Below are 23,267 nucleotides of genomic sequence, written 5' to 3'. Positions count from 1 at the left end.
AAACAGGAGCTTATGTTTGAGGCACTGTGGCAGCTGTTGGAATGTAGTCCTATATTATCGAATATTGTTAGGATGGAGTCTGTCTGGGTGGCTTCTGCTTTGATGGTTTAATGGGAGAGGCAAATGGGCAAACAGACAATTCCAATAAAACTGCAGACACATACACATACTCTATGGTGCCCACAGAGTGACAGCCAGAGAGCCAGAGAGCGACCCAGCCTGGGTGGGAAATGTGGAGTGCAGAGAAGACTCTGGAAATGATGCCTGAGTTGAGTTTTAGGGGCTGAACAGGCATCAGCCAAGGGAAGAGGGGGAAAAGGAATCCTAGGTAGAGGAAATGGCACAAGCAAAGGCAGGGAAGCAGGAAAATGCTGTTACGTGTGGGGGAAGTACAAGTTTGGTAATATGAGGCACACGCTGTGTTCTGAATGTTTGTGTCCCCCCACATTCACATATTGACATCCTAACCCCCAAGGGAATGGTATCTAGAGGTACCATTCCTCCAGTATGGCCTTTGGGAAATTATTTGGTCATGGGAGTGAAGCCCTCATAAATAGGATCTGTGAGGTCTAAGAGAGACCCCTCGCCCCTTCTGCCCTGTGAAGTTATAGTGAAAAGATGGCCATCTATGGACCAGGAAGTAGCCTCTCACCAGATACCGAATCTACTGGTGACTTAATCTTGGATCTCCAAGTTTCCAGAACTGTGAGAAATATATTTCTACTGTTTGTAAACTATCTAATTTATGATACCTTTTTGTAGCAGCCCAAATAGTCTAAGACATACAAGGCAGGGAGCTGTAGAGAGTGGGTGAGGGCTGACTCATGAAGGGTATTAGGATTTGGACATTATCTATTAGGCAGAGTTTCTTTGAAGGATTTTAGGAAGGTGAGTGATGTCATCAAAGAAAAGTATAATATCATCTATCAATTAAAAGGGATTCATAATACAGAGTGATGGCAAGGACAGGGAGGAGAACAGGGACTTAACATATATAAAAGGAAATATTGCAAGTCCTAGTGATTAACTGGCCATAGTGAAAGAGAGAAGTCTACAATGCCCCAGAAGTTTTTAATCTTGAGATCGTTCCATTAACTGAAAGCAGGAACAAGAGGCAGAGGGAGGTCTTATGGGAGTGGGAAGAGGAGGAGGAAATGAGCTTAAGTTGGGGCATATTGCATTTCAGATGCATAGGAGACATGGAAGGGAAGATGTCTTTTAAAACAGGTGGAAGAAAGTCAGAGAATGAGAACAAGAGCGGGTGGTAAAACTCTGATAGTGGCAAGACTGTCCAAGAAAAGTGTATAAAAAAGAGCATTAGGCTCGATCCCAAAAGAACCTTTCACCAAGGGCTCGGGGTAGAAAGGAGGTCCCTGTTGGAGATCCACAGTGAATGGCCAGCGATATTGTGAAGGTAATTAAATAAATCCCCTGTTCTACTGACTAATGTCTTTACTCCAAAAACTTCTGGTCTTCCCATCTCCCCTCAGCACCCTGCTTCCATCCTCAGGTCTCACGGCTGCAACAAAAGAAAGCAACAGGTGTAAGTTCCCTGTCTTGAAAGAAAGAGATCAGATTGAATAGAAAATAGAATATGTGGTAGCTGATATCAAGGAAATATTTTTGGCTGACTGTCATGGTCCTTTGGGTTTAATTTCTTGGTGACTGCTGTTTATCTGTTGATAGCCTATGTATTTGTCCTCCTAGAATGACAGAAGGTCAGAGGCCTGGCTTCTGTTGGTGGGATCATCGGCAAAATACATCTTTCAACTATATCCTATGGTTTTACTGAGGCATGGGATGGGCCTTGCAGAACAGTTCTTATCCTTGGGTGTAAAAAGAACTCTCCTCATTGTTATCAAGCCATGAGTTGGCTCATGGCTATACTTTGGCACTGCAAAAGGAGGGGGAAATCTAGGCTAGCTGTCAGAATGCTGTGGTTCTGGTTACAGGGGGATAGCAAAAGTTAGGCACTCTAGTCAGTTGGGGCCCCACTGTCTGAGGCAGGCTTGGAAATATTTAGCCAGCCAGGAAAGTGCCAAGGGACTAGATACATGTAGCAGAGCTTTCTTTTTTCTGTGGGAACTAAAACCAGTTTCCCTAGAACTGAGAGAGAGAGACCTATTTAACAACTACACCCAAGGTCAGACATACAGATGTGTGTGGCATTTTTGAGGAGCTGTATGTGTGTAGGTATGTAGGCCTCAAAATAGGTCTCTTTGAAGCCATGGCAATAAACATTTCAAAATAAGAAGATGATCAATAATATCAAACATGAGTTTGGGCAATAAGAAAATCACTGGTGATCCCAGCAAATTTTAGTGGAGTAGAACGAGTGGAAGATAGATTTCATTGTGCAGTAGATGCAAATGTGAAATGAATGAAAGAAATAGAGAGAATGATAGGCTACTATCGATAAATCTGACTGAGAAACATGAGTGAATAATGGCGAGGTAAGCAGAGATGGAGGGCCAAAGGTAGAGACATATTTTAGAATAGGAGACATCCAAGCATACGTACAGATTGAGACAACATGGCAAAAAGAGACAGAGAAAATAAAGTTAGAATATGAGGAGATAGAAGGTCAAGGTTGAAGAGAAAATGGGATGTACTCTAAGATAAAACAGAAGAGGAACATTCGTAAACAGTGACATCTTATTCCTTGAATATGGAGAAAACAAGACAAGAAACCAGGCAGATGTAGGTCCATGTATAGATCCCTCTACTCGGGTTCACGTCCAGCCTCTGAAGCTCTTAACTGCTCCCCTCCTATCCCAGCCTCTTTCCAACCCATTTCCTGCCTGCAAGACACTGTGGGAGTGTAACCCCATTGATTAGCATATAGCAATGAACACCCCTAACTTGGGTAACTTAGTTCTAAAGAAGCAGCACTGAAAAAAGCCAAAGCAACATCTTTACTGATCTGCACTTATATTTCAAATTTGTACTTGCAGTGAGAGGATGAGAACAACTTGAAAAAAATGGAATCCAAGTTCTGAGAGTCTTCTAAAATTGCTCCACAATGCTGGGCTGTGGTGGAGCCTGTTTATTTTTTTAAATCTGATAATGTGCTGCTTAATCTTCTAAAGCATTTGTATTGAGAGTGTTGGTCCAGGAGATCAGATCTTCCACTTCCTCTTCCCTGGGCTCGTCTGTGTCATTTTCATGTAGTGAAGCATATAGTGAACAGTCATTCTTCCACTCCTCCTCCTCCATTTCATAAATGTCTTTGATGCTATTTATTGCAGTTGGTGACTCAAGAAAAATTTCATCTGTGGTGGGAATTATGAAAAATAGAAATTTAATAGCTCTAACAGGAAAAACAATGAAAAGAGAAGCTCCTGCATTTGTAGGATAATGCCAAAGACCATCTGAATGAATGCGAGCAACCTTTTTTAAACTTTCTAAACTTCATGTTTTATAAGTAACTTTATTTGTCATAAATCATTCTTTCCATCTTGCTCAATCTTTTTATGCTTTGTTAGTCCACTCTTTAACATATATTTACTGAGTCCCGGCTAAGGGCCAGTTGATGTGCAACGGAAAAGCTGCTTTGGGAGCCCAGGTAGGGAATCACTATGTCTAAGTGAAAACAGACTCAGACTTTGAAACATGAGGAGCAGTTTGCTAGACAGAGAAGGAGGTCAGAATACATTAGATAGAAGAAACAGCACACATCATATAAGCACAAAGGTATGAGAGAACTTGACAGGGTTGGGGTGATTAGAGTGGATGCCCCCGTACTTCCACTGTGCCAGGCGTGATGCTAAGCAGTCAATAGGTATGATATTATTTAACTCAGACACAACCCTCATAATGGGCCGGTATTATTATTATTATTTTACAGCTGAGGAAACTGAGGCTGAGCAACCTATAGTAACTTGACCGAAGATATCCAGCTAGTAACAAGACTCAGCCTAGATTTGTATCCAAAAACACAATGTTATAGTACACAAAAAGTTTTGTTGAGCTGGAAGGGAGGCTGAAGCCAGATCAGGAAAGCTTCATATGTCATGCAAAGGACTTTCATCTTTATCTTATAGGCCATATAAACAGGAAAACAAACTGATGATATGTTTCAAAAGAAGAATATAGATCTAATATCTATGTTTCTAAATCTCTATTTCCACACAGCATGGGGATCTTGCTTTCTGGGGATGAACTCTAGCTGGCACTATTTGTGTTCTGTTAACTCTAAAAGATCACTGCATTCTCTTCCCTTTTTCCTAGTTGCCTCCGGGTTCACTGCCTATTATGGGTTGCAGGACAAATTCTGTTTGCCTTCTATGTTTATTTCCCTCACTTACATATGAAATGAACCCTGTAATATTTGTTGTCTCCTTACATTACAGACAGGGGCTACAAGTGACTTTTTTTTTCTTCTGTCTTTGGTTTATAGAAAGATACATAGAGAGGCCAGGCATGGTGGCTTACACCTGTAATCCCAGCATTTTGGGAGGCCAAGGCAGGTGGATCATTTGAGGTCACGGATTCGAGACCAGCCTGGTCAACATGGTGAACCCCTGCTCTACTGAAAATACAAAAATTAGCCAGGTGTGGTGGCAGGAGCCTGTAATCTCAGCTGCTCTGGAGGCTGAGGCAGGAGAATCGCTTGAACCCAAGAGGCAGAGGTTGCAGTGAGCTGAGATCAAGCCACTGCACTCCAGCCTGGGTGACAGAGTGAGACTCCATCTCAAAACTAAACAAAAAACGAGAGAAAGATACACAGAGAGATTTGAGTTTACACAGTCACCATTATCCTATGGGTATCCTGAAGCCTCCAGTGATTTTTAATTTTTGTACTTTTGATACTAATATTTAGTTGCAATTAATTTAAGACTAAATTCTGTCTGTGCCTCGACAAAAGCATCTACTTTATTTTCCATGAACATATTACTGATGAACTAACTCCAGCTCTTTCTAACCATGTTTGGGCCTTTCTGACTCCACATGCTTTTGATTACAAGAAATATAAAGCCAAGTCAACCCAGTTTAAACAATAAGAGAATGTTTTATCTCAAATAAGAGAAAAACAAGAGTGGAGGGCTGGAGTGACTGTTGCAGTGACTCCACAGTGTCACGAAGGACATACTTCTTTTCACTACTTGCTTTACTGTCTGAGGTGTTGTCTTCATCTTTAGGTGCACAGCAAGAGAGCTGTGGCCATTCTAGTAACCACACTAGACACAGCAAAATCCAGAGGAAAAAGTGATCTTCTCACCAAACCTGACAAAAACAAGCAATGGGGAAAGGGTTCCCTATTTAATAAATGGTGTTGGGAAAACTGACTAGCTGTATGCAGAAAGCTAAAACTGGATCCCTTCCTTACACCTTAAACAAAAATTAACTCCAGATAGATTAAAGATTTAAACATAAGACCTAACACCATAAAAACCCTAGAAGAAAACCTAGGCAATACCATTCAGGACATAGGCCTGGGCAAGGACTTCATGACTAAAACATCAAAAGCAATGGCAACAAAAGCCAAAATAGACAAATGGGATCTAATTAAACTTAAGAGCTTCTGCACAGCAAAAGAAACTATCTTTAGAGTGAAGTGGCAACCTACAGAATGGGAAAATATTTTTGCAATCTACCCATGTGACAAAGGGCTAATATCCAGAATCTACAAAGAACTTAAACAAATTTACAAGAAAAAAACAGCCCATCAAAAAGTGGGCAAAGGGTATGAACAGACACTTCTCAAAAGAAGACGTTTATTCAGCCAACAAACATATGAAAAAAAGTTCATCATCACTGGTCATTAGAGAAATGCAAATCAAAACCTTATTGAGATACCACCTCATGCCAGTTAGAATGGCAATCATCAAAAAATCAGGAGACAACAGATGCTGGAGAGGATGTAGAGAAATAGGAATGCTTTTACACTATTGGTGGAAGTGTAAATTAATTCAACCATTGTAGAAGACAGTGTGGTGATTGCTCAAGGATCTAGAACTAGAAATACCATTTGATGCAGCAATCCCATTACTGGGTATATACCCAAAGGATTATAAAACATTCAATTATAAAGACACATGCACATGTACGTTTATTGCAGCACTGTTTACAATAGCAAAGACTTAGAACCAACCCAAATGCCCATCAATGATAGACTAGATAAAGAAAATGTGTCACATATACACCATGGAATACTATGCAGCCATAAAAAGGATGAGTTCATGTCCTTTGCAGGGACATGGATGAAACTGGAAACCATCATTCTCAGCAAACTAACACAAGAACAGAAAACCAAACGCCGCATGTTCTCACTTATAAGTGGGTGTTGAACAATGAGAACACATGGACACAGGGAGGGGAACATCACACACTGTGGCTTGTCAGGGGGTGGGGGGGTTAGGGGAGGAATAGCAGGGGGTAGGGGGATTGGGGAGGGCTAACATTAGGAGAAATATCTAATGTAGATGACAGGGGGATGGATGCAGCAAACCACCATGGCACGTGTATACCTATGTAACAAACTTGGTATGATCGGCACATGTATCCCAGAACTTAAAGTATAATAAAAATAAATAAATAAAATTTTTGAAAGGTCTGGTTTTTAAGAGTGGATGTGGGAAAACCATCCCCTGAAGCACCCAGCATGCTTCACCTCAGGCAGAATCCTGTCACATGCCATTTCTTTTCTTTTCTTTTTCTTTTCTTTCTTTTTTTTTTTTTTTTTTTAAGCAGGGTTTCACTCCTGTCACCCAGGCTAGAGTACAGTGCCGAGCTCTCAGCTCACTGCAACCTCCACCTCCCAGGATCAAGCAATCCCCCGACCTCAGCCTCCCGAGTAACTGGGACTACAGGCATGCACCACCATGCCCAGCTAATTTTTGTGTTTTCAGTAGGGACAGAGTTTTAACATGTTGGTCAGGCTGGTCTTGAACTCCTGACCTCAGGTGACCAGCCCACACTGGCCTCCCAAAGTGTTGGGATTACAAGTGTGAGTCACTGTGCCCAGCCCCATTTCTAAACTAGTTACTGGGGAGGGAAATGGGATCACTGTGATTGGCTGACATCAGTTGCTGCCGTGAATGAATGCTGGGAATCAACCCCCTTGACTATTTGCCCTCTTAGTTCCTGTCCTGTTAAAAACTCCCAGGAGGCAAAAAAAGAAACCTGGCTAGATTAGCAGAGTATAATGCAAAACAAATACAGAAATGTTTCTTTACAACATAAAAATATATAATTTTGAATTTCTCTCCTCCAGGAAATCTTAAGCATTATAAATCCTTCTGAGACACCTTGGATTTGGTGGTTGGAATCAGTAATAAAGGTGGGGATTTTGTTACTTTGTTAACAAAATAAGTTATGAAAGTACAAATTCTAACTGCCTTATATTTTGCATGCCTTTCTCGGGTTGGATCATGGAAACTCTGCCTCTGATAATTTATTTTTTAATCTGAAAATAGTTTAGCTAATAAGATACTAAAATCTGTGCTGAGTGATGGGCTCTGATGGTTGCCAAATGGGTTATTTCTATTCAGTTCTGTTTTCAGTCTGGGTTCAGTTACAAAAACAGAGCCACCACAAGTAATACAAGAGTGAGAGTCTAACACAGGAATTCGGGATTATCCAGGTATGGGAGGACCCAGGGGAGTGAAGATCTGGAAGCTACAGCTAGAGAATTGAAAAAACAGTCGTGACCCACTTTAACCTGAGGCACTGACATGAGTGGGAAACCAGGAGCTCAGGAATACAAGGAGCTGTACACATTTAGCCACCCAAAGTGTGAAAGGAACAATGAGTTCATGGAGATATTTGTGCAGCCACCATGTCTGTGAAGAGAGACTGTGGAGATATGTGAAAATACCATATCTGAGGAACCCGCCATGCTTGATGTGAACAGCTTCCCAAGCATAATAGCTTCACTTCCCTCCCACCTGCTAAATCTCTGGTGAGTTTCTCCTATTGGGAAACTATGACATGCAATCCTTCTCTCCAAGAGGAACACACAGTTATTTCCTATTCTGAGTCATACTTTCCTTGGATATCCTATATAAGTTCACTCTTGCTGCATAATAACTCTCTTGCTATATAATAAACAACCACAAAATCTTAGTGACATCAGCAATATGTATTTGTTTTGGTCACATGTCAGCAGGCAATAGGTGATTGGCTTCTTTGGCTGGGGAATGGCTGGGAAACTTGGCTGGGCAAGCTCGGATCTATGCCTTGAATCCTTCTCTGTGATCAGAGGGCCAGTCCAGGCATGCTCTTGTGATGATGGCAGAAGAGAAAAAGAGCAAGCCAAATCATGCACATCCTTTCCAAACCCTGGGGGCACATTACACACACTAATATTCCATTGATGAAAACAGGGAAAAGCTCAAAGTCAAAGGGCAAGGAAATATATTTTGTTCATGTAGGTGGAGCAGGAATGAATATTTCTGAACAATAATCAAATTTACCACAACCTCTCAGGTATAGTCTCTTCCAGAGTAGACATAAAGAAGAGTCTATTCCATGATCAAAGAGAACAAGGCTCAGCACTGGAGAGCTAACCAGTTTCTGGACATTAAGCTTCAAATGTTGTCTTTTCCAGCTTGCCTTTTTCCCAGTCATCATGGGTTTTCACCTTTTTCCTCCTCAAAATCACAAGGCAGATAAAAACATGCAATTCTACTTCATCCTACTATTTACTTATTCATTTTTTCATGAGCATTGATAGCTACTGTGTGCAACCACTGTGCTGTGGAAAATCAGAAGGTGAGCAGTCCCTTCCCTCAAGAAACTCACTCTTTTTCAAAGGAGACAGGCAATAAAAAGAGTGACAACCAGCATGTGTGCCAGACAGACTCCAAGGTAGCCCCAGAATCCCCATGGCCTGGCATTTACACCTTAATGTAAACTCCTCCTTTCTGAGTGTGGATGGGACCCATGACTTCTAACCAATAAAATATGACGCAAGTGATGAGGTCTCACTCCCATGATTGTGTTACATCATATACGACTCCATCTTGCTATCAGACTTGCTTTAAAGATTCTTCCTGTTGGCTGGATAAAGTAGGAGGCCTTGCTGCAGGGAGAGCACACATGGCAAGGAACTGTGTGCAGCCCTCAGCAGCTGTGGGAAGCTTCCAGCATATACCCAGCCAGAAGCCAGGGCGTTCATTCCTAAAGACAGAAGAAAATGAATTCTGTGGACAACCTCACTGGGCTGGGAAGCAGATTCTTCCCCCATTCAAACCATTAGGATGAGAATGCAGCCCAGCTGATGCCTTGATTGCGACTTTCTGAGACCTTAAGCAGAGGATCCAGCTAAGCCGTGCCCGTACTCCAGGCCCACAGAAACAGTGAAATAATAAATGTGTGTTGTTTTAAAGCATTCAGTGTGTGCTAATTTGTGACACAGCAATAGAAAACAAATAGAGCATGACATGGCTATGGTAGAAGTGCTATGATAACCCACAGAGAAAGTTTCCTAGAGAAGGTAATACCTGAACTGAATCTCAAAGGATGCACTGGTATTAGAAAGGAAAGAAGGGGAGAGAAGAGCATTTAGAGTAGGGGTATGAGAAAACACAGTGTACTGCTCAAAACTGTTTTTGTGAAGTGAGGTAGGGAACAATCATGACCCAATAGATTAGTGTAGCATTTAGGGTGTGAGGGGGAGAGTGGTAGGGAATGTCACTGCAAAGACAGAGACAAGTATTAGAGCATTAAGGACTTTCCATGTCAAAGAGTCTAAATGTTATACTGAAGGACATGGGAAATGATGACAGGATTTTAGACCTGGCAAAAACATAAGCAGAGCTGAGCTATAGAGACATAGCTTTGTCACCAGTCTGACAAAGCATAGACAGAAATTACTGTGATCACATCAACTTAACCAAATGATCTCTTCCACTGGTGAAGATGGTGGGGATGTTGAAAGAGATTGCAGAGAGGCGTAGGGAAATCATGGGGAAAACAGAGAGTAAGGCTGGAGAAGGCAACATTACCTACCTTGCAGGTACCCTGAAATTTGGAAGAAGGCAGAGCTGAATGGAGAAGGCTGAGGCTGGTAATACAGAGGAGTGAATCTGAGTGGCACACCAAAACAAGTAGGAGGGAGAGAGGAGATATTGAGCAGGGAAAAGAAACTTGGAGATATGCGGGCGGGGCCCTTGGAAAATCACTGAAAGAAGGCGATTGCCAGTGCCTGGCATTTATATGTTGTTATGTTTAGGGTCCAGGTGACAGGAAAAAACAGCAACTATTATTTTATAGTACTTTTCAGTTTACAAAGAAATTGTATGTACATGAAGTCATTTAGTCACAAGAATCCTGTGAGTTATGGTGGAATATTAGCAACTGGGATTTGTTGAACATCTTCCATGTACACAGTACTAGCTGAGGATGAAAAAACTAAGTTCAAGGGTTGAGTGACCTTTCCATAATAGCACAGAACTGGGATCTGACCCCAAATGTTGTGCTTTCCCCTGTATACTAGCTGACTTCCATGATAAGTTACCAGCTCTCTCTTCCTGCTGAAGACTCACTCTCAACCTATCCCAACAAGTAAATTGTAATTTTTAAAGGAGCACAAAACCCAACTCAGCACTGTTTCTTTCTTTTCAGCCATACTGCATGTATCTTTGAACATGCAATGAGTTTTAGGGATCAGTTTATTCATGCTCTGTGTGTTTTGGCTGCTTTTTCATATTTTGAAATTTAGCCTTAAAATTTCAAATTGTATATCGACCTATTAAAGGGTAGTAAGCTTGGAAATGTAAGTAACTCAACTTTTTCAAAGTTCCAATTCCTGTGTGAATAATTTGCCAAATTAATTTGGAAAGTCAGAAAAAGTTAAAGCAACGTTAAAAGGAGAACACAAGAACTAGCCCTCATATATTTGAACTTATTTAAACTGAAAAAAGCTTAAAGTTATACATATCATTCATCATATGTTAGTTATTAAAGCAAAACAAATAGGGTGAATCAATTTACCTAGAATTGGGCAGAGCTTAATTCCTTCCATTAAGTGATTGACTGCTTGAGGCATTCTATTTTTTCTAGCAAGCTGACACTTGATAACAGCATACCTAGACAGAGAAAAAGAACAATTAAATTTCCAAATGAATTTTTGGTAAGGGTATATTACTTCTGAGAAAAATAAGTGAAACAAATGAAATGAAACATAAAAGTAGGACAACAGGCTTTGAATATGGAACCATTCTGAGTGTTGGCTAATTTAATGGTAAAGTAAAATGATTTCAATATGTGCTTTCCAACAGAATAGTAGTTGGAAAAGCAAATTATGACATAAGATTACTATTGTAAAAGTAATAAAAACATCATGTGGTATATAGCAAGGTATATTAGTTTCCTTGGGCCACCTTAACAAATGACCACAAACTTGGTGACTTAAAATAACAGAAATTTATTCTCTCATAGTTTTGGAGGCCAGACATCGAGGATCAAGGTGGCAGCAGGTCCTCCCTTCCTCCCTCAGAAATCCCTAGGAAGAATCTTCTGTTGCCTCTTCCTAGCTTCTGCTGGCTCTCAGCAATCCTTTACATTCCATGGCTTATAGCTGCATCACTCCAATCTCTGCCTCCAATGTCACATGACCTTTCTTTCTTGTGTATGTCTCTGCAGTTCTGCTCCTCTTTTAAGGACAACAGTCATTGGATGTAGGGCCCACCTTAATCCAGTATAGCCTCATCTTAACTACTTACTATTTACATCTGCAGGGGCCGAGTGCGGTGGCTCATGCCTGTAAACCCAGCACTTTGCGAAGCTGAGGCAGGCGGATCACAAGGTTAGGAGTTCGAGACCAGCCTGACTAACATGGTGAAACCCTGTCTCTACTAAAAATACAAAAATTAGCTGGGCATGGTGGCGAATGCCTGTAATCTCAGCTACTTGGAAGGCTGAGGCAGAAGAATTGCTTGAACCTGGGAGGCGAAGGTTGCAGTGAGCTGAGATTGTGCCACTACACTCCAGTCTGAGCAATAGAGTGAGATCCTGTTTAAAAAAAAAAAAATTTACATCTGCAAAGACCCTATTTTGAAATAAGGTCATATGCTGAGGTTCTCGGGGGATAGGTGTTTTTGGGGCACATAATTCAACCCACTATACAAGGGAGAAATTCTATCAGAAAAATTCATGACTCATCCTGGATAAAACAACAGGCATATTATGGGAGACATCAATGAGCCAAAGTCAAGCTATCAGAGAATTTCCTTGGAGAAGGAGTGTGCATATGGGAGAAAAATTTTACAAAAATTTTTTTGGGGACAACTACTTTTTGGGAATATATGATGAAAAGAAAACTTTTGGTAACAAAGTTTTCATGAGGAAAAGTAAGTGGCATAGAAATGTTTTTGTCACACAAGTGTACCTCACTTATACAATACTGCCAGAAAGTTCATTCATTTAATAAATATTCATTGAATACCAACCTTGTGCCAAACACTATTATAAGAATAATAAGACAGACAATGTCTCTGATCTCATGGAAAAAAAGACAAAAATGAACAAATATAAAAATCAAGATAAATCAGCAGTGATACATGCTATAATGAAAATAAAGTCTCCAATAAAATGTTGTGTGACAGTAGTGAGAGCAGACATCCTTGCCCTGATATTCGGGGCAAACATTCAGTTTTTTAGCATTATATATGATGTTGGCTATAGTTTTTTCATAAATACGTTTTATCCAGTTGAGGACGTTCTTTCCTATTCTTAATTAACTGAGTCATTTTTTCAATGTATGAAAATTTCCTTGATCTTTTATTTCAGTCTCTCCCATCTTAGAGAGATTTTTATTTTCATTTTACATGAAAAGTTTTATTGAGGTGAAAGTCACATAACATGTAATTCACCTTTTTTATCTTCAACTTTTCTTTTAAGTTCAGGGTGCCTGTACAGGATGTGCAGGTTTGTTACATAGGTAAATGTGTGCCATGGTGATTTGCTGCATAGATCATCCCATAACCTGAATACTAAGCCCAGCATCCATTAGCTATTCTTCCTGATGCTATCCCTCCCCCTACACACCCCTCTCACCAACAGGCCTCAGTGTGCATTGTTCCTCATCATGTGTCCATGAGTTCTCATCATTCAGCTCCCACTTATAAGTGAGAACATAAGGAGTTCGGTTTTCTATTCCTGCATTAGTTTGCTGAGGGTAATGGCTTCTGACTCCATCTATGGCCCTGCAAAGGACATGATCTCATTCCTTTTTGTGGCTGCACAGTATTCCATGGTGTATATGTGAATTTTCTTTATGCAGTCTATCACTGATGAATATTTGGGTTGATTCCATGTATTTGATATCGTGAATAGTGCTACATTGAACACAGGTGTGTGTGTGTGTCCTTATAATAAAATGATTTATATTTTTGGGGTATATACCCAGGATTTGAATTGCTGAGTCAAATAGTATTTCTGCCTGTAGGTCTTTGAGGAATCACTACACTGTCTTCCACAATGGTTGAACTAATTTATGCACCCACCAACAGTGTAAAAGCGTTCTTTCTGTGCAACCTCATCTGCATCTGTTGCTTTTTGACTTTTTAATAATTGCCTTTCTGACAGGTATGGGATGATATCTCATTGTGGTTTTGATTTACATTTCTCTAATCATTAAAGTTGAGCTTTTTAAAATATATTTGTTGGCTGCATGTATATTTTCTTTTGAGAAGTTTCTGTTCACATCCTTTGCCCATTTTTTAATGGGGTTGTTTTTTTCTTGTAAATTTGTTTAAGTTCCTTGTAGATGCTGGATATTATACCTTTGTCAGATGGATAGATGGTAAAATTTTTCTCCCATTCTTTAGGTTGTCTGTTCACTCTGATGATAGTTTCTTTTGCAGTACAGAAGCTGTTTAATTAGATCCCATTTGTCAATTTTTGCTTTTGTTGCACTTGCTTTTGGCATTTTCATCATGAAATCTTTGCCTGTGCCTATGTCCTGAATGGTATTGCCTAGATTTTCTTCTAGGGTTTTTATAGTTTTTAGTTTTACATTTAGGTCTCTAATCCATCTTAATTTTTGTGGAAGGTGGAAGGAAGGGATCCACTTTCAGTTTTCTGCATATAGCTAGCCAGTTTTCCCAGCACTATTTATTAAATAGGGAATCCTTTCCCCATTGCTTGTTTTTGTCAGGTTTGTTGAAGATCAGACAGTTGTAGGTATGCAATCTTGTTTCTGAGTTCTCTAATCTGTTCCATTGGTCTATGTCTGTCTCTGTTCTTATTCTAGTACCATGCTGTTTTGGTTACAGTAGCTTTGCAGCATAGGTCAAGTTGGATAGTGTGATGCCTCCAGCTTTGTTCTTTTTGCTTAGGATTGTCTTGGCTATTTGGGCTCTGTTTTGCTTCCATACAAATTTTAAAATAGTTTCTTTTAAGTCTATGAAGAATGTCAATTGTAGCTTAATGGGAATAGCATTGAATCTTTAAATCACTTTGGGCAGTATGGCCATTTTCATAATATTGATTCTGTCTATCCATGAGCATGGAATGTTTTTCCATTTGTTTGTGTCCTCTAATTTCTTTGAGCAGTAGTTTGTGGTTCTCCTTTAAGAAGTCCTTCACTTCCCTTGTTAGCTATATTCCTAGGTATTTTATTCTTTTTATAGCAATTGTGAATGGGAGTTCATTAATGATTTGGCTCTCTGCTTGTCTGTTGTTGGTGTATAGGAATGCTAGCTACTTTTGCACATTGGTTTTGTATCCTGAGACTTTACTGAAGTTGCTTATCAGCTTAAGAAGCTTTTGGGCTGAGATGACTGGGTTTTCAAGACATAGGATCATATCTGCAAACAAAGATAATTTGAGGATAACTTCCTCTCTTCCTATTTGAATATCCTTTATTTCTTTCTCTTGCCTAGTTGCCCTGGCCATAACTTCCAATATTATGTTGAATAGGAATGGTGAGAGAGGGCATCCTTGTCTTGTGCCAGCTTTCAGGGGAAATGCTTCCAGCTTTTACCTGTTCAGTAGTTCTGTTTATGTGATGAACCACATTTTATTGATTTGTGTATGTTGAACCAACCTTGCATCCTAAGGATGAAGCCAACTTGATCGTGTAGGATAAGTTTTTTGATGTGCTGCTAGATTCAGTTGGCCAGTATTTTATTGAGGATTTTTGCATTGATGTTCATCAGGGATATTGGCCTGAAGTTTCCTTGGTTTTGTTGTATCTCTGCCATGTTTTAGTATCAGGATGATGCTGGTCTTTTAAAATGAGTTAGGGAGGAGTCTCTTCTACTTTTTTCTAATAGTTTCAGTGGAAATTGTATCAACTATTCTTTGTACCTCTGGAAGAATTCAGCTGTGACTCTGTCAGGTTCTGAGCTTTTTGTTTTATTGTCTCAATTTCAGAACTCATTATTAGTCAATTCAGGGATTTGATTTCTTCCTGGTTCAGTCTTGGGAGGGTGTGTGTGTCCAGAAATTTATCCATTTTTTCTAGATTTTCCACTTTATGTGCACAGAGGTATTTATAGTATTCTCTGATGATTGTGTTTCTGTGGGGTCAGTGGTGATATCTCCCTTATCATTTCTGATTGTTTTTATTTGATTCTTCTCTCTTTTCTTCTTTATTAGTCTAGCTAGTGGTCTATTTTATTGATTTTTTTCAAAAACACAGCTCCTGAATTGTTTGATTTTTTTTTTTCGGGATTTTTCATGTCTCCATCTGATTCAGTTCCACTCTGATCTTGGTTATTTCTTGTCTTTTATTAGCTTTAGGGTTTGTTTGATTTTGGTTCTCTAGTTCTTTTCATTGTGATGTTAGATTGTTGACTTGAGATCTTTTTAGCTTTTTGAGTGGGTGTTTAGTGCTGTAAATTTCCCACTCAATACCACTTTAGCTGTGTACCAGAGACTCTGGTACATCGTCTCCTCTTTCTTATTTGTTTCAAAGAACTTCTTGATTTCTGCCTTAATTTCATTATTTACCAAAGAGTCATTCAGGAGCAGGCTCTTCTATTTCCATTTAGTCGTGTCATTTTAGTGAATTTCTTGATCTTGAGTTCTAATTCGATTGTGCTGTGGTCTGAGAGACTGTTATGATTTCAGTTCTTATGCATTTGCTGAGGAGTGTTTAACTTCTGATTATGTGATGAATTTTAGAGTAGGTGCTGTTTGGCGATGAGAAGAATGTATATTTTGTTGTTTTGGGGTGGAGAGTTCTGTAGATATCTATCAGGTCCAGAGCTGTGTGCAGGTACTGAATGTCTTTGTTAATTTTCTGTCTTGATGATCTGTCTAATATTGTCATTGGGGTGTTAAAGTTTCCCACTATTATTGTGTGGGAGTCTAAGTCTCTTCGTAGGCCTCTAAGAACTTGCTTTATGAATCTGGGTGCTACTGTATTGGGTGCATATATATTTAGGACAGTTAGCTCCTCTTGTTGAATTGAACTCTTGACCATTGTGTAATGCCCTTCTTTGTCTTTTTTGACCTTTGTTGGTTTAAAGTCTGTTTTCAGAAACTAGGATTGCAAACCCTACTTTTTTCTGTTTTCCATTTGCTTGGTAAATTTTCATCCATCCCTTTATTTTGAGCCTATGTGTGTCTTTTCATGTGAGATGCATCTCTTGAAGACAGCATACTGATGGGTCTTGGCTCTTTATTCAGCTTGCCATTCTATGTCTTCGATTTGGGGTATTTAGCACATTTGTATTTAAGGTTAGTATTGTTATGTATGATTTTGATCCTGTCATCATGATGTTAGCTGGTTATTTTGCAGACTTTATCAGAGCTTGAAGTTTTAAAGAGCAAAGTTTATGTGGTTGCTTCATAGTGTCACCAGTCTGTGTACTTCAGTATGTTTTTGTAGTGGCTGGTAATGATTTTTCCTTTCCATATTTAGTGCTTCCTTCAGGAGCTCTTGCAAGGCAGGCCTGGTGGTGGTGAACTCCCTCAGCATTTGCTTGTGTGAAAAGGATTTCATTTATCTTTTGTTTATGAAGCTTAGTTTAGGCAAATAGAAAATTCTGAGTTGGAAATTCTTTAAGAATATTGAATACTGGTCCCCAATCTCTTCTAGTTTGCAGGGTTTCTGCTGAGAGGTCCACTGTTAGTCAGATGGGCTTCCGTTTGTAGGTGCCATGGCCTTTCTGTCTTCCCTTGACATTTTTTCCTTCATTTTGACCTTGGAGAATCTGATGATTATGTGTCTTGGGGTTGATACTCTTATGGAGTATCTCATTGGGGTTCTCTTGATTTCCTGAATTTGAATATTTGCCTGTCTAGGTTAGAAAAGTTCTCCTGGATGATATACTGAAGTATGTTTTCCAATTTGGTTCCATTCTCCCTATCTCTTTCAATTACCCCAATCAGTTATAGGTTTGGTCTCCTTACATAATCCCATATATCTCAGAGGTTTTGTTCATTCCTTTTCATTCTTTTTTCTCTATTTTTGTCTGCTTATCTTATTTCAGAAAGATAGTCTTCAAGCGCTGAGATTCTATCCTCCACTTGATCTATTCTGCTATCAGTACTTGTGATTGCACTGTGAAGTTCTCATGTTGTGTTTTTCAGGTTTATCAGGTTGGTTATGTTCCTCTCTAAACCGGATATTCTGGTTATCAGCTCCTGTATTGTTTTATCATGATTCTAGGCTTCTTTGCATTGAGTTACAACCTGTTCCTTTAGCTCAGCAAAGTTTGTTATTACCCACCTTCTGAAGCCTACTTCTGTCAATTCAGCCATCTCAGCCTCAGCCCAGTTCTGTACCATTGCTGGAGAGGTATTGCAGTCTTTTGGAGAAGAGGCACTCTGGTTTTCCGAGTTGTCAGTGTTTTTGCATTGACTTTTTCTCATCTTTGTGGGCTTATCTACTTTCAATCTTTGAGGTTGCTTACCTTTGAATGAGGTCTTTGTGGAGTCTTGGTTGTTTTCTGTTTGTTTTTCTTTTAACCAGTAGGTCACTGACTGTTAGCAAATGTAGGGCTGCTATGGTTTGCTGGGGGTCCACTCTAGACCCTAGTTGTCTCCCTTTTCCTGTACTTGGAAGTATCATCAGTGCAGGCAGCAAAACAGCAAAGATGGCAGCCTGCTCCTTCCTCTGGAAACTCCGTCCTGGAGGGGTACTGACCTATTGTTGGCGCAAACACTCCTGTAGGAGGTGTCTGGAGACCCTTGTTGGAAGGTCTCACCCAGTCAGGAGGAACAGGGCAAGGACTCACTTAACAGAAGCCATCTGGCTGCTTTTTGGTAGAGAAGGTGTGCTATGTTAGAGGGGACCTTCCTCATCTGGACCACCTTGCCTCTCCAGAGCCAGCAGACTGGAACAGCTGAATCAACTGAACCACAGAGACAGTGGCCACCCCTCATTCCAGGAGCTCCATCCCAGGGTGAGATCAGAGTTCTGGCTGTATAAGCCTGGCTGGAGTGACTGAAGGCCCCCTGCAGGAGGTAGTGAGAAGGAATGGACTGGGATCCCACTTAAAGAAGCAGTCTAGGCACAGTCTGGCCAAAGCAGGTGTATTGCATTGGTGGGGAGACCCCTTCCTCGTCAAGAATGCCTGGACTCTCCAGAGCTGGCAGGCTGGAATGCTGAGTCAACAGAACTGCAGAAATAGTGGCCACCTTTTCCTCCAGGAACTCCCTCCTGTCGTAGGCAGACTCAGCTTGCTACTGCTGGTTGGCGGGAACTTCAAGCTAATGGACCCCAACTTGTGAGGTAAAAGTGGGGCCCTTAAGATGGTGCTACTTGACTCCCTGGATTCAGCCCCCTTCCTATGGGAATATATGGATGGATCTGGTGCTACTTGACTCCCTGGATTCAGCCCCCTTCCTATGGGAATATATGGATGGATCTGGTGCCTTACTGGGGATTCCAGGACCCGAGTATGTAAAACACCTGGGTCTCTGTGTGTGTGCATGGCTGCTCTGCTGAGATTACACATAGCTCTGTGTATTGGACCCAAGGCCCTGGTAGCAGGGGCTCGTCAGGGGAATCTCCTGATCTGTGAGATGCAAAGATCTATGGGAGAAGCATGGTTTCCTGGGTGGGGTCACGCAATCACTCACTGCCTCCCTTGTTTGGGGGTGGGGATTTTGTTGGCTTCATGCCACTACCAGGTGGGCTCTCATCTCACTCGGCTTTTCTTTACTCTCCACGAGTTGAACTGATGGCCTAGTCAGTTCCAGTTTGAGAACCTGAATACTTCAGTTGAAGGTGCCAAATTCACTCACTGCTCTGAGTTTTTTTCTTTTTTAAATTGTGAATGGATACTGAATTTCCTTTCACCTATTGAGAGGATCATATGGTTCTTCTTTCTTATACTAATTTACATTGTTCAAATTTTTCAAATGTTAAACCAGGGTTACATTTCTAGTATAATCTCCATATAGTCGTGATGAATTATCATAATTATTTATCATAATTAATCATGACCAAGTATAGTTTATATCATGAATGTAACCTTGATTTAACATTCAAAAAATTGAACAAATTTTAAAACTATATTATATATACATTTAGATTAAATTTACTAAAATTTTTGCATCCATGTCTTTGAGGTGTATTGATCTGTAGTTTTCATGTATTGTCTTTGGTTTTGTTATTGAGGTAATGCTGACTTTGTAACATGTTCTGGGAAGCAGTTCCTTCTATTTTCTGAGTTTGTGTATATTAATGTTTTCCTTAAATATGTGGGAAAATTCTCCAGTGAAGCCATCTGAGTTTAAAGTTGTCTTTGCATGAAAGCTTTTAACTATACGTTCCTTTATTAGATATAGGATTATTCAGGCTATCCATTTCTTTTTAAATGAGCCTTCATAGATGTTGCCTTTCAAGACATTTGTTCATTTCAACTATGTGGTTGAATTTATTGGTCAGAAAAAGTTTTTATTTTACCTTAATTTTAGAGAGATACTGCGTATAAAATTCCATATTTAATAATCCTGTCAAGCACTTTAAAGTTGTCATTTATGATATTTTGACTTGCAGGGTTTCTGGCATGAAGTTACTGGTTATTCTTATCTTTGCTCCTTTATGTGTAACATGTGGGGTTTCTTTTTATCCTTTGCTACTGATTTTTCTCTTTGTTTCTGAGTTTCAACAGTTTGATTATGATGTGCTTTGGTATGGTTTCTTTATATTTCTGTTTCTTGAGATTCATTGAACTTCTTGGTCTGTGAATTTGCAGACTTCATCGAATTTGGAAAATTTTCTGTCGTAATTATTTCTTCAAATATTTTTTCTCTCCCCTCCTCTGGAACACCATTTATATGTATCTTACACCACTTGATATTGTCCTATAGCTCATGGAGACTCTTTTGTTTCTTTTCAATTTTTTTTCTGTCTTTTTAAAAAGAGACTATATTGGTACACATCCAAGTTCATGGGTCATTTCTTCTGCAATGTCTAACTTGCTGTTCTTCCCATAAAGTATATATTATATTGTTAAATATTTATTTTTATCTCTAGATATTTCACTGGTCTTTCATATGTCTTCCATTTTTTCATCATATTCATGTTTTTCTTTAGATACTTGAGTATGTTTTGTAAGATGTATAACAGCTGCTTTAAAGTCTGTATCCATTAATTCCATCCTCTCTATCACTTATGGATTTATTTATATTAATTTATTTTTCTTTTGGTTATCGGTTATATTTTCCTGCTTATTTGTATGACTGGTTTTTTTAATGGGATGCTGGACATTGTAAATTTTAGGTTGTTAGATGCTAAATTTTGTTATGTTTCTTTAAATCTGGTTGTCCTTCATTCTGGCACACAGTTCAGTTTGTTGTGAAAATCAGTTTAGTACCTAATACAGCCCCACTATAAAGCATAGCTCCTCTAAATTCTAGTCAGTATCTGTTAAATTATAATGTCTCTCCACTCTAGCTGGCAGGATTTCCAGCTCTTTGTGAGGCTTATGTAAGTTTAAAAATCATTAGGATCTTATATTCCTTGGGGCAAATATGACTTTGGAAAACAACATAATGGATCCAAGATGGCCGATTAGGAGCAGCTCAGGATTGCAGCTCCCAGTGAAAGCGCAGAGGGTGAGTGGATGCCACATTTCCAGATGGATTTGTATTGCCCACAGACCAGGAGATTCCCAGGCGGAGGAGCCCCACGGGTCGCCAGCGCAGCTGTTTTGGCCAGTGCAGCTGTTTTGCCGGTGCCCTGGCATGGTGGTTCCCGGTGCAGAGTAAACGGGACTGGGTCCCCTGTTAGCCAGCAAGGGGAGCTCCGGGAAGCTCCAGGAAAGCAGAGTCGCTCATCCATCTGATTTTAAAAAAAAGGGGGGACTGAAACAAGGAGCCAGGCCAGGAAATTCCCAGGCAAAAAAGCGCCACAAATCTCAGCACCACTGTTTCAGCTGGTGCAGTGGGTCGCTGCACGGAAAATCACACAGATCCCGGTGCCTTTTCAACAGGCGACCAGAACACCTGGGAGAGAGCTGACCATTCAACTAAAAAAAAAAAAGGCTCTGAGGCAGGGAACCAGGTGATCAGGCCCGGCTGGTCCCACCCTCACAAAAATAAAAAACAAAACACAGAAAAACAGCAATTGGAAATGCTCTGGGTTGAGAGTTTCACAGTAAGCACAGCAGAACCCGGGACGGTCCAGCTCTGTCGGGGAGGGGTGTCCGCCATTACCGAGGCACTCCACCATTACACAGGCAGTCTGCCATTGCTGCGGCAGCCTGCCATTGCCAAAGCAACCCTCCATTACAGAGAGAGTCCGTCATTACAGAGGTGGGCCACCATTGCCGAGGCAGTTCTAACTATACCCATATAAACAGGACTGCCTCGGTAACATGTTCTAACCCAATGCAAAGAAACTAAGAACCTTGAAAAAGATTGGACGAAATGCTAACGAGAATGTACAACTTAGAGAGGAATACAAGTGAATTGATGGAGCTGAAAAACACAACACGAGAACTTCGCGAAGCATGCACAAGTTTCAACAGCCGAATTGACCAAGCAGAAGAAAGGATATCAGAGGTCAAAGATCAACGAGAAGGCAAGATTAGAGAAAAAAGGGTAAAAAGGAATGAACAGAGTCAACAAGAAATATGGGACTATGTGAAAAGACCTAATCTACGTTTGATAGGTGTACCTGAATGTGACGAAGAGAACGAATCCAAGCTGGAAAATACTCTTCAGGATATTATCCAGGAAAACTTCCCCAACCTAGCAAGGCACGCCAATATTCAAGTCCAGGAAATACAGAGAACACCACAGAGATATTCCTCAAGAAGAGCAACCCCAAGGCACATAATCATCAGATTCACCAGGGTTGAAATGAAGGAGAAAATGCTAAGGGCAGCCAGAGAGAAAGGTCATGTTACCCACAAAGGGAAGCCCATCAGACTCACAGCAGATCTCTCAGCAGAAACCCTACAAGCCAGAAGAGAGTAGGGACCAATATTCAACATCCTTAATGAAAAGAACTTTCAACCCAGAATTTCATATCCAGACAAACTAAGCTTCATAAGTGAAGGAAAAATAAAATCCTTTGCAAACAAGCAAGTACTCAGAGATTTCATCACCACCAGGCCTGCTTTACAAGAGCTCCTGAAAGAGTCACTACACATAGAAAAGAAAAACCAGTACCAGCCACTCCAAAAACATACCAAATGGTAAAGAGCAACAACACAATGAAGAATCTGCATCAACTAATGGGCAAAACAGCCAGCTAGCATCAAAATGGCAGTATCAAATTCAAACGTAACAATATTAACCCTAAACGTAAATGGACTAAATGCCCCAATCAAAAGACACAGACTGGCAAATTGGATAAAAAGTCAAAACCCATCGGTGTGCTGTATCCAGGAAACCCATCTCACATGCAAGGATACACAAAGGCTCAAAATAAAGGGATGGAGGAAGATTTACCAAGCAAATGGAGAACAAAAAAAAAAGCAGGAGTTGGAATTCTCTTCTCTGATAAAATAGACTTCAAAGCAACAAAGATCAAAAGAGACAAAGAAGGACAATACATAATGGTAAAAGGATCAATGCAACAAGAAGAGCTAATGATCCTAAATATATATGCACCTAATACAGGAGCACCCAGATACATAAGGCAAGTTCTTAATGACTTACAAAGAGACTTAGACTCCCACACAATAATAGTGGGAGACTTTAACACCCCATTGTCAATATTAGACAGATCAACGGGACAGAAAATTAACAAGGATAACCCGGACTTGAACTCAGACCTGGACCAAGCAAACCTAATAGACATTTACAGAACTCTCCACCCCAAATCCATAGAATATACATTCTTCTCAGCACCACATCACACCTACTCTAAAATTGACCACATAATTGGAAGTAAATCACTCCTCAGC

General features: G+C 40.2%; 1 protein-coding gene across 1 annotated transcript in view; it reads right to left on the bottom strand.

Annotated features, from left to right (window-relative positions):
- Positions 1-2,556: 2,556 nt before the first annotated feature.
- Positions 2,557-23,267, bottom strand: part of UBE2U (ubiquitin conjugating enzyme E2 U) — a 68,993-nt gene continuing 48,282 nt past the window's right edge. Inside the window, exons 9-10 of the mRNA XM_064372439.1 lie at positions 10,939-11,033; positions 2,557-3,272 (exon numbers count right to left, since the gene is read on the bottom strand). Of these exons, the coding sequence (XP_064228509.1) occupies positions 3,076-3,272; positions 10,939-11,033 (292 nt within the window). The 3' untranslated portion in view covers positions 2,557-3,075. The remainder of the gene's footprint in view (positions 3,273-10,938; positions 11,034-23,267) is intronic.

Source organism: Aotus nancymaae, unplaced genomic scaffold (genome assembly GCF_030222135.1).
Source record: "Aotus nancymaae isolate 86718 unplaced genomic scaffold, 86718_ANA_hifiasm-v0.15.2.pri h1tg000007l, whole genome shotgun sequence".
Classification (NCBI taxonomy): Eukaryota; Metazoa; Chordata; class Mammalia; order Primates; family Aotidae; genus Aotus; species Aotus nancymaae.
This window is presented reverse-complemented; position numbering and strand designations above follow the sequence as displayed.